A 16,676-nucleotide genomic window follows, 5' to 3' on the forward strand; every position below is an offset into this window, starting at 1 on the left:
TTCCCTCTCCCCAGTCTTCCTCCAGACTCTGGCACCTTGATTTCCGAATGACATGCAAAATTTGCTTTCATACGAAAAAAGTACTTTGGACCACTGAGCAACAGTCCAGTGCTGCTTCTCTGTAGCCCAGGTCAGGTGCTTCTGCCGCTGTTTCTGGTTCAAAAGTGGCTTGACCTGGGGAATGCGGCACCTGTAGCCCATTTCCTGTACACGGTGGGTCTAGATGTTTCTACTCCAGACTCAGTCCACTGCTTCTGCAGGTCCCCCAAGGTCTGGAATCGGTCCTTCTCCACAATCTTCCTCAGGGTCCGGTCACCTCTTCTCGTTGTGCAGCGTTTTCTGCCACACTTTTTCCTTCCCACAGACTTCCCACTGAGGTGCCTTGATACAGCACTCTGGGAACAGCCTATTCGTTCAGAAATTTCTTTCTGTGTCTTACCCTCTTGCTTGAGGGTGTCAATGATGGCCTTCTGGACAGCAGTCAGGTCGGCAGTCTTACCCATGATTGCGGTTTTGAGTAATGAACCAGGCTGGGAGTTTTTAAAAGCCTCAGGAATCTTTTGCAGGTGTTTAGAGTTAATTAGTTGATTCAGATGATTAGGTTAATAGCTCGTTTAGAGAACCTTTTCATGATATGCAAATTTTTTGAGATAGGAATTTTGGTTTTTCATGAGCTGTATGCCAAAATCATCAATATTAAAACAATAAAAGGCTTGCACTACTTCAGTTGTGTGTAATGAATCTAAAATATATGAAAGTCTAATGTTTATCAGAACATTACAGAAAATAATGAACTTTATCACAATATGCAAATTTTTTGAGAGGGACCTGTGTGTGTATATATATATATATATATATATATATATATATATATACACACACACACACACACATATATACATACATACATACATACACACACACACACACACATACACACACAGTGCCTTTGCGAAAGGATTCGGCCCCCTTGAACTTTGACCTTTTGCCACATTTCAGGCTTCAAACAAAGATATAAAACCGTCATTTTTTGTGAAGAATCAACAAGTGGGACACAATCATGAAGTGGAAAGAAATTTATTGAATATTTCAAACTTTTTTAACAAATAAAAAACTGGAAAATTGGGCGTGCAAAATTATTCAGCCCCTTTACTTTCAGTGCAGCAAACTCTCTCCAGAAGATCCCTGAGAGCCCATTCACACTAGCACAACTTGTGAGGCGACTTGTGTAGCCCCAGGTCGCTTGACATAACAAAAGCAATGTTAATCAATCAGTGCTGTCTTAATTGGCACTACTGAAGTCGCTCCGACTTCAGAAAAGGGTCCTGGTACTACTTTGAGGCTACCTGTGATCCGACTTGTCCCATATACTTCAATGGGAGTCGCCTCCTTATCTTAATTGAAGCGACTTGTTATCAGACTTTCCAGGAAGAAGAAAGAGATTAGCCAGGCATTCCCCACATTGCAGCCATGCCTATATGATAGATATATATATATATATATATATATATATATATATATATATATATATATATATATATATATATATATATATATAATGTAATTATACCATTATATGTAATGGTATATATATTCCATTATCTCTGCTTGGTCTGTGTGAGTGGCACTGGTGGACACAGATAAGTGGCACTGGTGGACACTGATTCATGGCACTGATACGTGGCACTGGTGGACACTGATACGTGGCACTGATTCGTGGCACTGGTGGGCAGTGGCACTGGTGGACACATACGTGGCCCTGGTGGGCAGTGGCACTGGTGGACACATACGTGGCCCTGGTGGGCAGTGGCACTGGTGGACACATACGTGGCCCTGGTGGGCAGTGGCACTGGTGGACACATACATGGCACTGGTGGGTAGTGGCACTAGTGGACACATACATGGCACTGGTGGGCAGTGATACGTGGCACTGGTGGGCAATGAGGAAATGAGTAAAAAAAAAAAACAGAAAAGGGGAATTAGGTCACAACACATCATATTCTGATTGGCCAAACACAAAGTCGTCTGTCATATAAGTCGCGCAAAATAATTCACAAGTCGAACTGAAGTCGCGGTAAAATTGCTCCGTTGCGGCAGTGTGAACCGGCTCTGAATGATCCAATGTTGACCTAAATGACTAATTATGATAAATAGAATCCACCTGTAATCAAGTCTCCGTATAAATGCACCTGCACTGTGATAGTCTCAGAGGTCCGTTTAGGGACAGGGAAGATAGTTAAAATTGATGGGAAGATAGATGGAGCCAAATACAGGACCATTCTGGAAGAAAACCTGATGGAGTCTGCAAAAGACCTGAGACTGGGACGGAGATTTGTCTTCCAACAAGACAATGATCCAAAACAAAGCAAAATCTACAATGGAATGGTTCACAAATAAACATATCCAGGTGTTAGAATGGCCAAGTCAAAGTCCAGACCTGAATCCAATCGAGAATCTGTGGAAAGAACTGAAAACTGCTGTTCAAAAACGCTCTCCATCCAACCTCACTGAGCTCGAGCTGTTTTGCAAGGAGGAATGGGCAAAAATTTCAGTCTCTCGATGTGCAAAACTGATAGAGACATACCCCAAGTGACTTACAGCTGTAATCACAGCAAAAGGTGGCGCTACAATATTAACTTAAGATGTACAATCTAACTCAATTCTTGAGACTCCAAAATGACAGGACAATATACCCCCCAAATTACCTTTTTTGGAAAGTAGACAGTCCAAGGTATTTTGTGAGAGGCAAGGAGTTTTTTGAAGTTGTAATTTATTTTTGTCATAATTTGAAGAAATTAAATATGTTTTTTTCCACAAAGTTGTTTCTCAAAACACACCAAAGGCAAACTTCTATTTATACCCTGAAACACATTCTACCATGGCTCCCGAGTATGGGGATACAACGTGTGAGACTTTCACAGTCTAGATGCATGAGGGACACAAAATCCAAGAAGCACCTTTGGGCTTTCCTTCAATTGTTTTTGATTAAAGGTTAACATTGACAAACTACAGAGTACAGAGGTAAACTGGTAGTGCTGTTACATTACTAACATTTAAAAATTGCTATGGACTACCATGCAGTTCTGTACTATATGATTAAGATAAAATAGTTAATAGACTGATGTTTTTTTTATATATAAAAAAAAAAGAAAAAACACACACACGCCTTATATAGACTACTTGAAAAAGTATTCCAAAAGCACTCTGGGTTAGATAAAGAGTCAACACATCAAAAGTAGCTCCCTTTCAAATACCAATCTCTCAACCTTGGCCTGAGCCATTTATTATGGGATGAGTCATTGGTCTGGCTCATTCAGTTCTGTGCAAATGTCACCTTTGATCAATGGATAGCTAAACTAAAGTTTATTTTAAACGAATGATATGTAGAGCGATGGTAAAGGCATTTACACTTGTTGGCAGGACAAAAAAAGACTGAATATTCACACCTGATGTGATATTTCATATTTACCCATTTAAATATAAATCAAAAATATATTAACATTTTCATTTTGTTAGTGAAGACCATAACACTGATTTGGAGTCCTGCTTTACTGAAGGAGCTATCCAGTGCAGTCTAGAAGAAACATGAAAGCATGTTTATAAGTTAGGAGATCTGCGCATACTCTGAGAAAAATAAGAAAAGGCCTGTATGAGAGCCGCTGTGCCAGAAGTACAATGCTGACAGTAGTATAAGCCACATACAAATGTATGAATTGCACTGATCAACCCTGTTAACGTGCCTTTTTTTCACTTAATAATTGAAATGGTTTGTGCTGAGAGTTCTGCTTTAAGAAGAAGTTCATTGTAAAGTATCACTTTATCGAAAACTGAAAAAAAAGTGGCTAAAGTAGGGAACTGATAAATTCCCTGTCATTTTTCCTTTTGCTATCTAGTGTATATGGGGAGCAGCTTTCCCTTCACTTCCAGACCTAGGGGGCAAGATTGTAAAGTGAGGGGATATCCCACTGAAAAAAAATGTTCCAATAAAAAACTTCCTTTCACATTCTGTTTTGTTTTAGAGGCTAGAGTCACCAGGACAAATGGAGAGGGAAAATCACTCCAGTGTGAACACAAACAGCAATAAAACCCTGACAAGGGTTTTTTTTTTTTTAATATTGGAGCGAATCACCTTCCAATAATCAAGTATTTGCTGTAAAGATTAAAGTACCTCCTATACAGACATAAAATGTTACTAAACCCAGGACCCTGCATTCACTATATCTGGTCTCCCAAAGTACACAGAACATGGAAATGTAATTATTTTTAGTGAATGTAAACTGCTACATACCTCAGTGTTTGGTTAAAGCAAGTAGGATGAGTTTTCATACTGCTCTATTATACGAGGATGCAGGACCCCTAACCCTCTATATGGACAGTGCTGATCACATGAACTCTCTCAATAAAAAAACAAATAAATAAATAAAAATCTCTAGCAATACACACCAAACTGAGCATGTGCCGCTTGTCCCCTACCCTCTGTACTACCCAGAGATGAATTGGGGACACTGGAAGAAGGTGAGCATCAGAGGAGAAAAAAAAATCAAACAGCCTTTTTAAACACAATGCAGGAGGATTAACCCCTTAGGTTCCACAGTAAGGGTCCTTTCACACGGGGCGGACCGTATTTTCCTCCGCTCGGGCACTTTTTTTTTTTTTTTTTTTTTTACACGGACGACACTCTGGAGTGTTCGTTCCATATGTACGTTTATCATCCCATCCTTTTGCGGATGATAAATGGAGATAATGTATGTCAATGGGATTGCGGATGTCAGCGGATGACACCGCTAACATCTGTTTTTGCGTCCGTTCCATTTTTTTTAAATGGAAAAAAAATAGGGTTCTCTTCCGTTCCAAAAAACGTAATTAATCGGAAAGGACGCAAATCGGATGTCAGCGGATGGTCATCCGCTGACATCCGCAATCCCATTGACATGCATTATGTCAGTTTTTCATCCGCAATCGGATGGGATGAAAAGCAGACATACGGACCGCCTGTGTGAAAGGACCCCAAGTATATCAAGCATGCTTTACACTATATACAGACTGATTTTATTGTTGTGTGTTTAGGAACACTTTAAATTGTTATAATTTTAAAACAAACGTAGCTGAGAAACCATGCAGATAGAAAAAAGAAAACTGCAAGCCAACAAAAATTGAATGAGGGTTGAAAAGGGTAAAAAAGCTCTGGAAACAGCTATAGGTTATCCAGCAGACATCTGAAGGCAACACAGACAAAGCAGTAATGACAATCACACTATTTCACTAGAAATGCAACTTTATATATGGATCTTCCCCAAAGAAACTGGTAGTAGCATAAAACAAAACACTATACATGAACAAACAATTATTCTGGATGAACTCTGATTTCTCATCATGGCTACTCACCATAGACTGAAAATATTCAGGGGAAATGCCCTCCAACTCCAAGATTCTGTCTTCTAGCTTTTTAATTCTCTGATAAATGTCTTTAGGTACAGGTTGTCCTTGTATCATTTTGTTTTTTCAGAGAGAAAAAAAAAAAAAAAGCACATAAGCTTGGCTACCTGGAATATACTGACATACGACAGCTACAGATTTTTTAAACTGGTTTTTATTCATCTTTATATTTTTAGCACCATTTGATTAACATTCTCAGTATGTTCCATCTGTTTACATAAATGGGGTCCAAGATGGTTATACTGAAATACTACGTAGATTTAAAGTGAAACTTTAGCTAAAAAAAAAAAAAAATAGGCAAACAGGCAGGATTTTTAAAGCAGTAGTATACCCCGCTTTTTAATTTTTACCTACAGGTAAGCCTATAATAAGGCTTACCTGTAGGTAAAATTACTGCACGGTTTAGGAGATATTAACCTTGCATGCAGCCGTTGACACCAGTGGCACATGGCTCTGAAGGTCCGGCATATCTTGCCAGACCTTCAGAGCTCCTTGCCAGAAAGTGAACTCCTGTGTGAGTGATGTCATCGCGGCTCCAGCCACTCACAGCATTGGAGCTGCCGAACCCCCGAAGGGACGCCGAGGGAACATGTCAGTTCCCTCAGCGGTGTCTGGGTGACCATGTGGGGGGGCTTCATTCTAAAGTAAGTATTTCATAATGTGCTAGTATGGGATGCATACTAGCACAATATGCCATTGTCCTGCAGCTCACTATAGAAATTGGCCAATGCCGACTGCACTCCCGCGCATATGTAAAAGTGATGACATACAGTTCTCCCAAAGCAAGTTTTGCTTGAAATGTCCCTAGCTTTTTTGGCACAATATACCAAATAAAAGAATAAGACAAATACCATGAATTTTCCTTGGCCTGTTGTAAAGCATTAAATTATTTTTTAAAAAGGAGTTTTGCACAAAAACACACCAGCTGCCTGGCTGTCATTCTGACACAATAACTTCAATACTTGAGTTCCTGACCTGGAACAGATATGCAGAGCAGGGATTCTGACTTTACACTGAAGTCAATGGTGGCACACAATTCTGGCACACAATTCTGGGTCAGTGTAGAAGCCTGAAAGCAAGGAAAAACTGTACTGTACAGGTTTCCTATAAAACCGGCTTGATCTTTGACATTACTGGAAACATTTGTAGAGACGCATGAATTAGTTGGGAAATCACAACTTAAAGTGGTATTAAAACAAACAAAAAAAAAATTATATATTGAAGCTTACTAATCTGTAGATGGGGTGGCTGCATTAGTTTATTTATTCTTTTATTTTTTAACTAGACATTTGTTTTCCCGGCAAAACCAGTGGGTTTAGCAGAAAAAACAAAACCTGATGTAAGTACAGCGATCTCCCCTGCTGTTCTTTTGTGTTCTGACAGGGGGACAGCCCCCCTCCCCCCAGAACATTCCAGTCAGCGCTCTCAGTCATTGGCTTCTGTCGGACCGGCTGCCATACACACAAGCCCGAAATGTCAGCCGGTTTCTGGTCGAACTGGCCGATATTCAGCCCGTGTGTCAGAGGGAAAAGGGGTGACCCCTGTTGCTGCATATCTAAAAGATCCTAAAGAGGCGAGTGGAGTGGCAACCCAAGCCTGGACTCCGACCAGGCCCCATACCCAACGCATTTCGTGCCACCTCCTGGAGCTTTGTCATTCGGACTGTGCTTACAAGGCTTTAGGGTGTCTGCCTTTTGGATGAGGTAGTAAAATAGACACCTTTGGACAGCAACATGGTCAGTCTGGATAGGGGGTAGTGTTAGACTAGCAGATTGCGATGGACTTAATTAACACATTTAATTCAAGCTTCAGCTAGCATGTCATAAACAGTTGAAGCAAGAGTAGATAGTTAGATAAATAAATACAAGCTGACCACTGCAAGCAGCCCTGTTGACGTTAAATGGTTTGCCTCACCCCTCTAATTGCTACTTTGTCTGGACAGCTCGGTCTTCTAAAGCAAGTTGAAAATAAAAAAAAGCTTATTGACACGATTGCCAAATTAAAACAAAAAACAAATTAATAAAAGTAATTTTCACATACATTATATATATATATATATATATATATATATATATATATATATATATATATATATATATATATATATATATATATATATATATATAAACAAAAGCTAGAAAAAAAAAAAATGAACACAGCCACACCATTGAAGAGTTGGTGACATGCAATTTAATAAAATTTGTTTTTGGTTTTAATACCGCTATAAAGCAACAATATTGAAAAGTATGGTAGTTGTTTTTCACACAATTTACTTCTATATATTTAGGAGGATAACAGAAGTCATTTTGGTACATTTAATCTATTTTAAACAAAGTCACTAAGTTACATTCATAGGTCAGGTTTTGTCTATTATTCTCGCTAACTCTATGCTGTATTATTAACAAGTCACCATTAAGGCTTGTCAAGTGTTTACTGAGTAACTCTTAATAAGTGTAGATATGCATCAAGTGCTCCTTATGCCTGCATGCCTTTAATACAAAACCCTTTTTGAAAAAACTGTGAACTTGCTTAACGGGGAAAAAAAATAAAACCCAGAAACACATTCAGACAAAAGGGTAAACTCTACTTCTACTAAAAAAAAAAAAATGTCAATGTTATAGTGGCTTTCTGGTTAGCACTGGTGCCTTGGGGATTCCTTATTTGTATCCCAATCAAGACAATACTTGCATTTGTCACCTGCAGTTTGCATGTGCTCCCTTTGCTTACATTGGTTTCCTCTGGATAATCTGGTTTCCTCCCACATTCCAAAAACAAGCTGGTAGGTTTTTTGCCTTCTATCTAAACTGATCATGGTATGTGTATGCATATGAAAAAAATGGATTTTTGTAAAATCTTACCGTAAAATCCTTTTCTCTTAGCTCATCGACAGACGTAGTCCTCGGTGATACACCACCTTCGGGTTATGTTACCTCCGCAGGAGCAGGACTAGACAGGAAATTAAAAAGCTCTGGCCACACCCTAGGGGCAGTCCCAGAGGGTATATCCTCTCTCTCTCTGCCTCAGCAAATCAGTTATGTGAAAAAGCAGTGCTTAGAGAATTTAACCCAACCCAACTCCAAAACAGAGGGGCGGGGACTACGTCTGTCGATGAGCTAAGAGAAAAGGATTTTACGGTAAGATTTTACAAAAATCCATTTTTCTCTAGCGCTCATCGACAGACGTAGTCCTCGGTGATACACCACCTTCGGGACGTCCCAGAGCAGTATCCCGACTGAGGGGTGGGAAAATGGAAATCAAATCCCAATCTAGAAGGCCCAACCGGTGCCAACTAGAAGTTTACAATGCTCATCCTTAATGATGAGACTCAACAAAAAAATTTTTCAAACAGAAAAAAAAAACCCTCGAGGTAGACCACCGGTCTCCTCAAATTGCGGCCTGCAAAACCTTGCGGCCAAATGAGGCATCCGCCGATGCCGTCACATCAATCTTATAGAATTTAGTAAAGGTATGTACCGACGACCAAGTGGCCGCCTTACATACCTGGACCACTGACGCCTGATGGCGAAAGGCCCAGGAAGTACTGAGCGCTCGAGTGGAGTGCGCCCTAACAGGGAACGGAGGACTCTGACCCTTAATAGAATAAGCCTGTACCACCGTTTGTCTAATCCATTTGGCAATGGTCGCGGCAGATGCAGGCAAACCCTTTCTGGGGCCATCCGTGATCACAAAAAGTGAATCCGTCTTACGGAATGATTCCGTAGCTTTCAGGTATACCCTGATTGCCCGAACCACATCCAAGGAATGCAACGCATGTTCCCGATGATGCTTGGGCTGAGGACACAAGGAAGGTAGTACAATATCTTCATTCAGATGAAAATCTGAAACCACCTTAGGAAGAAAAGATGGCTTAGGATGAAGTACTACCTTATCCCTATGAATCACTAGGTATGGGGACTGGCATGATAATGCAGCCAGTTCTGACACCCTGCGAGCAGAAGTAATAGCCACCAAGAAGACCACCTTCTGGGATAAAGTAAGCAAGGGAATCTCCCTGATGTTTTCAAAGGGAGGTTTCTGTAGAACCGACAAAACCAAATTAAGATCCCAGGGCGGTAAGGGCGCGCGGACTGGAGGAGCCAGGTGCCGCACCCCCTGGATGAAATTCCGCACCAAGGATTTGGTAGCTAAAGGTTTCTGAAAGAAGATTGCTAATGCTGAAACTTGACCCTTGATGGTGCTCAAGGCTAGCTTCTGCTCAACCCCTTGTTGCAAAAAGGCCAATATTCGAGACACCGAATAGGTACGTGGAGGAAATCCTAAAGATTCGCACCACGCAATATAAGTCTTCCATGTGTGATAATAGACTTTGCTGGAAGTCGCTTTCCTTGCTTTAATAAGGGTAGGAATGACAGAAGTAGACAAACCTCTGTCCTTCAGTACTTGGGTCTCAATGGCCAGGCCATTAAAACCAGCGACTGTAAAGCACGATGGTAAATAGGTCCTTGAGACTACAGACACTCCCTGAGACGAAGTTCCCACGGAACGTCTGCGACTAACCTGTCCAAGTCGGCCAGGCCGGCTTGAAGAGGCCAGCCTAGAATTTCTAGGACCACTGGCGCTGATTGGATCTGAACCAGGCGTCCCTAGAGGTATCTGGCCCCGACCATCCGAGAAAGTCTGGTCGTTTTCTGTTCCCACACATTTATCAGATACCTGATAGTTATCAGGCAAGGTGATCTTTTCTGGTTGAACCTCAGGGACCGAAGTCACCCGACTAGAGGCTACTTGGCCTATCTGGTCAATCAGATCCGATTCCTGTAAGGTATCGGGACTAATCTTGGGAAAAGGTAAAGGAAAAGATCTATACAGGGAACGGTAACTACCGCTTCCTGTACTTAAATGTTGGAAGGGAAGAATCGCACCGGTAGTAGTGGTTGATGCTCGATCTAATGTCCTGAATACCGGTGAAAACGTCCCCCCACCCTGAAATTGGGTGGGGGCGCACCTTCAGGCTGTGTACTCCTTTACTTCGGGTTTGGCTGGGTTGGTCCTCTGCTTGTCCGACCAGCCCTTCTTGAACCCTCCTGGAGGAGTCTTGCCTTTCCCGGAAGTACCAGCCGGGCGTCCTTTATGGGCGGTAAAGAAAGGTCCTCGCTTGTTGCGAGGTTCCTTAGCTTTTGCAGCCTGTGGCAAAAAAGTACTCTTGCCCCCGGTGGCATCCTTAATGATTTCATCTAGGTTGGCTCCAAATAGACGATTCCCCTGGAAAGGGAGATTGGTCAAAGTCTTTTTGGAACCTAGGTCAGCTGACCAGCATTTTAACCACAGCACACGTCTGAGGATCACTGCTAACTTAGATGCATGCCCTAACAAGGGAGTAGTGTCCAAGGCTGCGTCACAGATAAACCGTAGCCCTTGTATGATCTGTTCTATCAAATCAGATGTCTCCTGGGGAATATCTTTTCCCCTAAGATCTTGGCGTACCATCTTCGCCCATTCCGTAAGTGTCTGGGAAACTAGACCAATAACAATTACTGGTCTAAATGCTGACCCTATCAGAGAAAAGATAGTGCGGGACTCCGCTTCTATCTTTCGATCCACCGGATCCTTAAAGGACGAAGTGTCCTCCACTGGAATAACCGTGGCTTTATTCAGCCTGGAAATAGGCGGATCCACGACTGGTGGTACCGTCCATTTCTTAATGATGGATTCCTCAAACGGATAGCGTCTAGTAATACGCTTGGAAATAGTAAAGGTACGTTTAGAATGTTCCCATTCTCCTTTAATCTGATTTCCAAAACATTTAGGTACAGGAAAAGCCTTCGCCGTCTTGATGGGCTTATTAGTCCCAAAAGGCCTCTCTGTTTCAGTTGCCTCTGCCGGTAAAGCCTCAAGTTTTAAGGTTTCTTGCACTGCCACAACTAGTGCGTCCACCAATGCTTCTTCCTGAATTATAGCAGGAGAAGAAGCGTCCTCCTCACTGTCTGAGGGGGCTTTACCTGGGATAGCAGCCCTTGCAGAGGAACCTGCAACTGCAGTGACCATCTCTGAATCAGAGTCAGAGGTGTCAGATAGTATAGGGGTAGGCGGGGGTCGCTTCCTTGACCCCCGTCCCTGACAGGCCGCCTCCACCCGAGCCACCATAGACTCCAAAATTGCTGTAAATGACTCTATACTCTGTACACCGGCGGGTCCCGAGGCCCCCTCGAGGGAAACAGGTGGGGGAATCTGTGTGGCAGGGTCCATAATAACTCCAGTTACTTCCTGGATGATATAATTCAAAGTAAAGAAAAAAACTTTTTCTTTTTTTTTTTTTTTTTTTTTGACCCTCAGCGCCACAAAAAACCCCTTAGTGTTACCTGCTAGGGATCCCTATCGATCGAGAGAGAGAGAGATAGACCCCCAGGCTCACCACTTGATGTTCAGAGTTGAACTGCAACAGCTTACAGCGCTGTCTTAGACAAACAGGAAGTCTTTTGGCTGGCTGCCCAGGAAGAAAGGAGGCGGCTCCGCCCCTCTGTACGCCTTCCGGCGCCTCCCCCAAGCTCCACGAGGTGTAGAATCACCTAAAACATGGCCGCCCCCATGCTGGAGACACGAGGCTACGCCAAAATGGCGGCTCGTGCGATCCAGCAAAAAAAATGGCGGCGGCCTGTGCTGACTAGCGGTGTGCTGCAGGCACACAACACTCTCTCTGCATGGGGATATGGCGTGTTTGGCGGTACCGGCCCTGGCGGACCGCATGGCCGTTCAGGAGGCCTGCTATTAGCTGGAGATCTGACTTGGAAGGCAGTCTACATGTCCATGGCTTCTGACTGGTAGGTAGCTTATCCCATAAGATTCCCAGAATGCCACAGATTACATCTTTAAAACATGTATACAATAGATTGTTAGCTCCCAAACCAAGCCTCCTGGCTTTTGCACACATAAAATCACACTCAAAGTAGGAGGATTTGTGACATGTTATAGGATAGAAAGAAACTCTTTCTTACCATACAGAGAGGGGCCCGCGTTCACCACAAAACCCGTCAGGGAAAACAGGGGGAACATACTACTCACCATACCGGAACCAGGCGGGCACCAACTCCTGACAGTACCCCTCTCCACCGGGGCGGGAGGGCTGTCGACCGATACAGACGCCGTGACTCATGGTCTTTGGCGTTTCAGCGAGACGTTTAACTCGCGGGTTCAGTCCTTTAATGGGACTTTGTCGCGGCCGACTCAGCGTGGAGCTATGGCCTGCACGCGCTCGTAGGCTGAACTGGGGTGACCACCGGATCTCAACATCCAGCCCGTCGCCCAGTTCAGCTTTCTTGCTTGAAGATCTCACAGGAACACTGGAGAAAAAAAGCTGTCCAAAAATCCTTTTAGAAAAAAATTTCTTGCCAGGACCTAAGATCCCAGCAAGGTATCTAGGTCCTTACTCCTCACTAGACAGAAAATAACTGATTTGCTGAGGCAGAGAGAGAGAGGATATACCCTCTGGGACTGCCCCTAGGGTGTGGCCAGAGCTTTTTAATTTCCTGTCTAGTCCTGCTCCTGCGGAGGTAACATAACCCGAAGGTGGTGTATCACCGAGGACTACGTCTGTCGATGAGCGCTAGAGAAAAGGACCATAGATAGTAAGCTAATAAAGGGCAGGGGTACTGGTATTAAATGTACAGCATGCAAAGCACTGCATATATTTTTTGGTGCCATAATAGTACCTATAATAAATGTTTAGTCTAAAAAAGAAAAAGGTTTGCTGTTACATTTTTAAATTTTTGTACTGCAATGTATACACCCTGGTTTATTCTTGGCATGTTGGGAGTCAAAAAAGCAATGGCTGTCCAAAGGCCAAACAGGAATGCCATGGGACCCAGAAGAACTGGCAAAGAAATAATGGCAGCATTGGATAGATCAGCAATTACATTCTTGACCTGTCACCTCTGAGAAAAGGGTACACTGACAGAGAGGCATGCCTGAATGAGCGAGTATGCTGTGCATAATCCGCTCTCTCTCGCCTCACATGTCAGATTGCTAGCTGTGGGAGCCATTGGCTCCTGCTGCTGTCTATCAAATCCTGCTATGAAGGGAATGGGCTCTAAGCCGCACTGTCAATGGATGCAGACAGCTCAGCTCTGGAGCAAGCTCGCAGATGTGCCAAAATAGGGAGTGGCTTCCTATGGTGGCACACCAAGAAGAGGAGGAGGAGTCAGGAGCACCAGAGGGGGACCTGAGAAGAGGAGGAGGATTGGGGCTGCTGCGTACAAAACCATTGCACAGTGCACAAAAGTGTAACATGTTTGTTATACAAAAAAAAAAAAGTTTACAATTATATTATACTTACCTGCTCTGCACAATGGTTTTGTGCAGAGCAGCCCCAATCCTCTTATTCTCAAGGTACTCACCAATGCTCCTGACTCCTCCTCCTCTTGGTGTACCACCATAAGAAGCAGTTCCCTATTGTGGCATACTGGCGGGCTCAAGCTGTAGGTGTGTGTGTCAGGATTTGATAGACTGTAGCAGCAGCAATCAATGGCTCCCGCTGTTATCGTTCTGAACTATGAGAGGGAGAGAGCACAGAGAGCCGCTGCTTTTGGGCACAGGGCTGAATCAAGATCGGGCTCAGGTGGGGCTGGGGAGCAGTTGCACATAGAATGTTTTCTTACCTTAATGCAAAGAATGTACAACTCCATGCATAGAATGTACAATTTACAACTACCTAAAGTACATCTATTTCCATTTTAACAAAATCTGATGTGTGTTTTTAGAACAAGTTGTAAAGCATAGTCACTTTGTAAACTGCAAAAGAGTAAACCGAGGCAGAGTAAGTCATGAGCCAATATGGCTTTCTCCCATGTGCATATATAACAGGATAGATATACAGTACAGACCAAAAGTCAGGACACACCTTCTCATTCAAAGAGTTTTCTTTATTGTCATGACTATGAAAATTGTAGTCACACTTCAAGAGGTAGTCACCTGAAATGGTTTTCACTTCACAGGTGTGCCCTGTCAGGTTTAATAAGTGTGATTTCTTGCCTTATAAATGGGGTTGGGACCATCAGTTGTGTTGTGCAGAAGTCAGGTGGATACACAGCTGATAGTCCTACTGAATAGACTGTTAGAATTTGTATTATGGCAAGAAAAAAGCAGCTAAGTACAGGAAAACGAGTGGCCGTCATTACTTTAAGAAATGAAGGTCAGTCAGTCCGAAAAATTGGGAAAACTTTGAAAGAAACTGGCTGACACGCGGACCGCCCCAGGAAAGGAAGACCAAGAGTCACCTCTGCTGCGGAGGATAAGTTCATCCGAGTCACCAGCCTCAGAAATCGCAGGTTAACAGCAGCTCAGATTAGAGACCAGGTCAATGGCACACGGAGTTCTAGCAGCAGACACATCTCTAGAACAACTGTTAAGAGGAGACTGTGTGAATCAGGCCTTCATGGTAGAATATCTGCTAAGAAACCACTGCTAAAGAAAGACAACAAGCAGAAGAGACTTGTTTGGGCTAAAGAACACAAGGAATGGACATTAGACCAGTGGAAATCTGTGCTTTGGTCTGATGAGTCCAAATTTGAGATCTTTGGTTCCAACCACCGTGTCTTTGTGCTACGCAGAAAAGGTGAACGAATGGACTCTACATGCCTGGTTCCCACCGTGAAGCATGGAGGAGGAGCTGTGATGGTGTGGGGGTGCTTTGCTGGTGACACTGTTGGGGATTTATTCAAAATTGAAGGCATACTGAACCAGCATGGCTACCACAGCATCTTGCAGCGGCATGCTATTCCATCCGGTTTGCGTTTAGTTGGACCATAATTTTTCTTCAACAGGACAATGACCCTAAACACACCTCCAGGCTGTGTAAGGGCTATTTGACCAAGAAGGAGAGTGATTGGGTGCTGCGCCAGATGACCTGGCCTCCACAGTCACCGGACCTGAACCCAATCGAGATGGTTTGAGGTGAGCTGGACCGCAGAGTGAAGGCAAAAGGGCCAACAAGTGCTAAGCATCTCTGGGAACTCCTTCAAGACTGTTGGAAGACCATTTCAGGTGACTACCTCTTGAAGTGTGACTCTACAATTTTCATAGTCATGAAAATAAAGAAAACTCTGAATGAGAAGGTGTGTCCAAACTTTTGGTCTGTACTGTTTATATATATATACACACACATTATATATATATATATATATATATATATATATATATATATATATATATATATATATACATACATACACACACACACACACACACACACACACACACACACACACACACACATATACATATATATATATATATATATATATCCGCATATATGCACCTCACCTAACCCTAGATATCCTCAAAAACATTCCTTACCCCATTCCATTTCAGCATATTGTGGTCACAAGTGGTGCATATGCTTTTTTATTTTTACATTTAAAATGAATAACACACAAAACAACATTTCTAGCGTTTTCAATGTTTAAATAAAAAAAAAAAAAAAAAAAGAAGCTCTCCATTAAACAGTTTTAAACTCTACTGGATGCAAGTCAGCTTCATTTTTGTTAATGGTGTGTCAATGATAAAACTGAGTTTTAAATCATCACATAAGAGTTTCAGCCCTGAGAAGGAATATTGAAAAATGATTATAATGAAACAGTTATAAATTATGAGTACTTTATGTATGACATGAAATTTTACCACTGCCAGTGTAAACTATATCATGTGTAATAAATAAATACTTGATGGTTTTCAACAGTGATAAACAGCACTTTATGTGTACTAAAACAGCAATTATCTAGAATGTATAAGAAGCACTACCTGGCTTTAGCTGTAAGTGGCATTCAATATTGTGTAGTCTCTCTTCTACAGCCTGATTTCCACAATCTCGTTGGAGAGAATGCATTCTTGTGTTAGAAGATGAGCCACTGCCTCTAGTCAGGGGCCCATAGGCATTTACAACCTTAGAAACTGAATTGAAGACACAAACTGAGTTACAATTCTGTACAGTTATTCCATTGTTGCTGTTCATCTCTAACATCAAATCAGAAAACTTTTTAATAACAAAAACAATGGTTAGTGGAAAACTTAAAGCGGTTGTAAAGTAAATTTTTTCCCTTACAATAGAAAAACATGTTATACTTGCCTGTTCTGTGCAATGGTATTGCACAGAGCAGCCCTGGACCTCCTCTTCTGGGGTGCCCTGCAGGAGCTCTAGGCTTCTCTTCTCTGTGTGCCACCAGTGGAAGCGGCTTCCTATGGTGGCACGCGTGCGGCCCCGCTCCAACCTCACTGCAATTAATTGACAG

General features: G+C 42.6%; 1 protein-coding gene across 1 annotated transcript in view; it reads right to left on the reverse strand.

The window, feature by feature from the left end:
- MBIP (MAP3K12 binding inhibitory protein 1) overlaps positions 1-16,676 on the reverse strand; it is a 73,891-nt gene that overhangs the window by 22,994 nt on the left and 34,221 nt on the right. The window contains exons 6-7 of the mRNA XM_082275773.1: positions 16,189-16,338; positions 5,386-5,483 (exon numbers count right to left, since the gene is read on the reverse strand). Of these exons, the coding sequence (XP_082131899.1) occupies positions 5,386-5,483; positions 16,189-16,338 (248 nt within the window). The remainder of the gene's footprint in view (positions 1-5,385; positions 5,484-16,188; positions 16,339-16,676) is intronic.

This window comes from Pelophylax lessonae (assembly GCF_965119305.1).
Source record: "Pelophylax lessonae genome assembly, chromosome: 13".
Classification (NCBI taxonomy): Eukaryota; Metazoa; Chordata; class Amphibia; order Anura; family Ranidae; genus Pelophylax; species Pelophylax lessonae.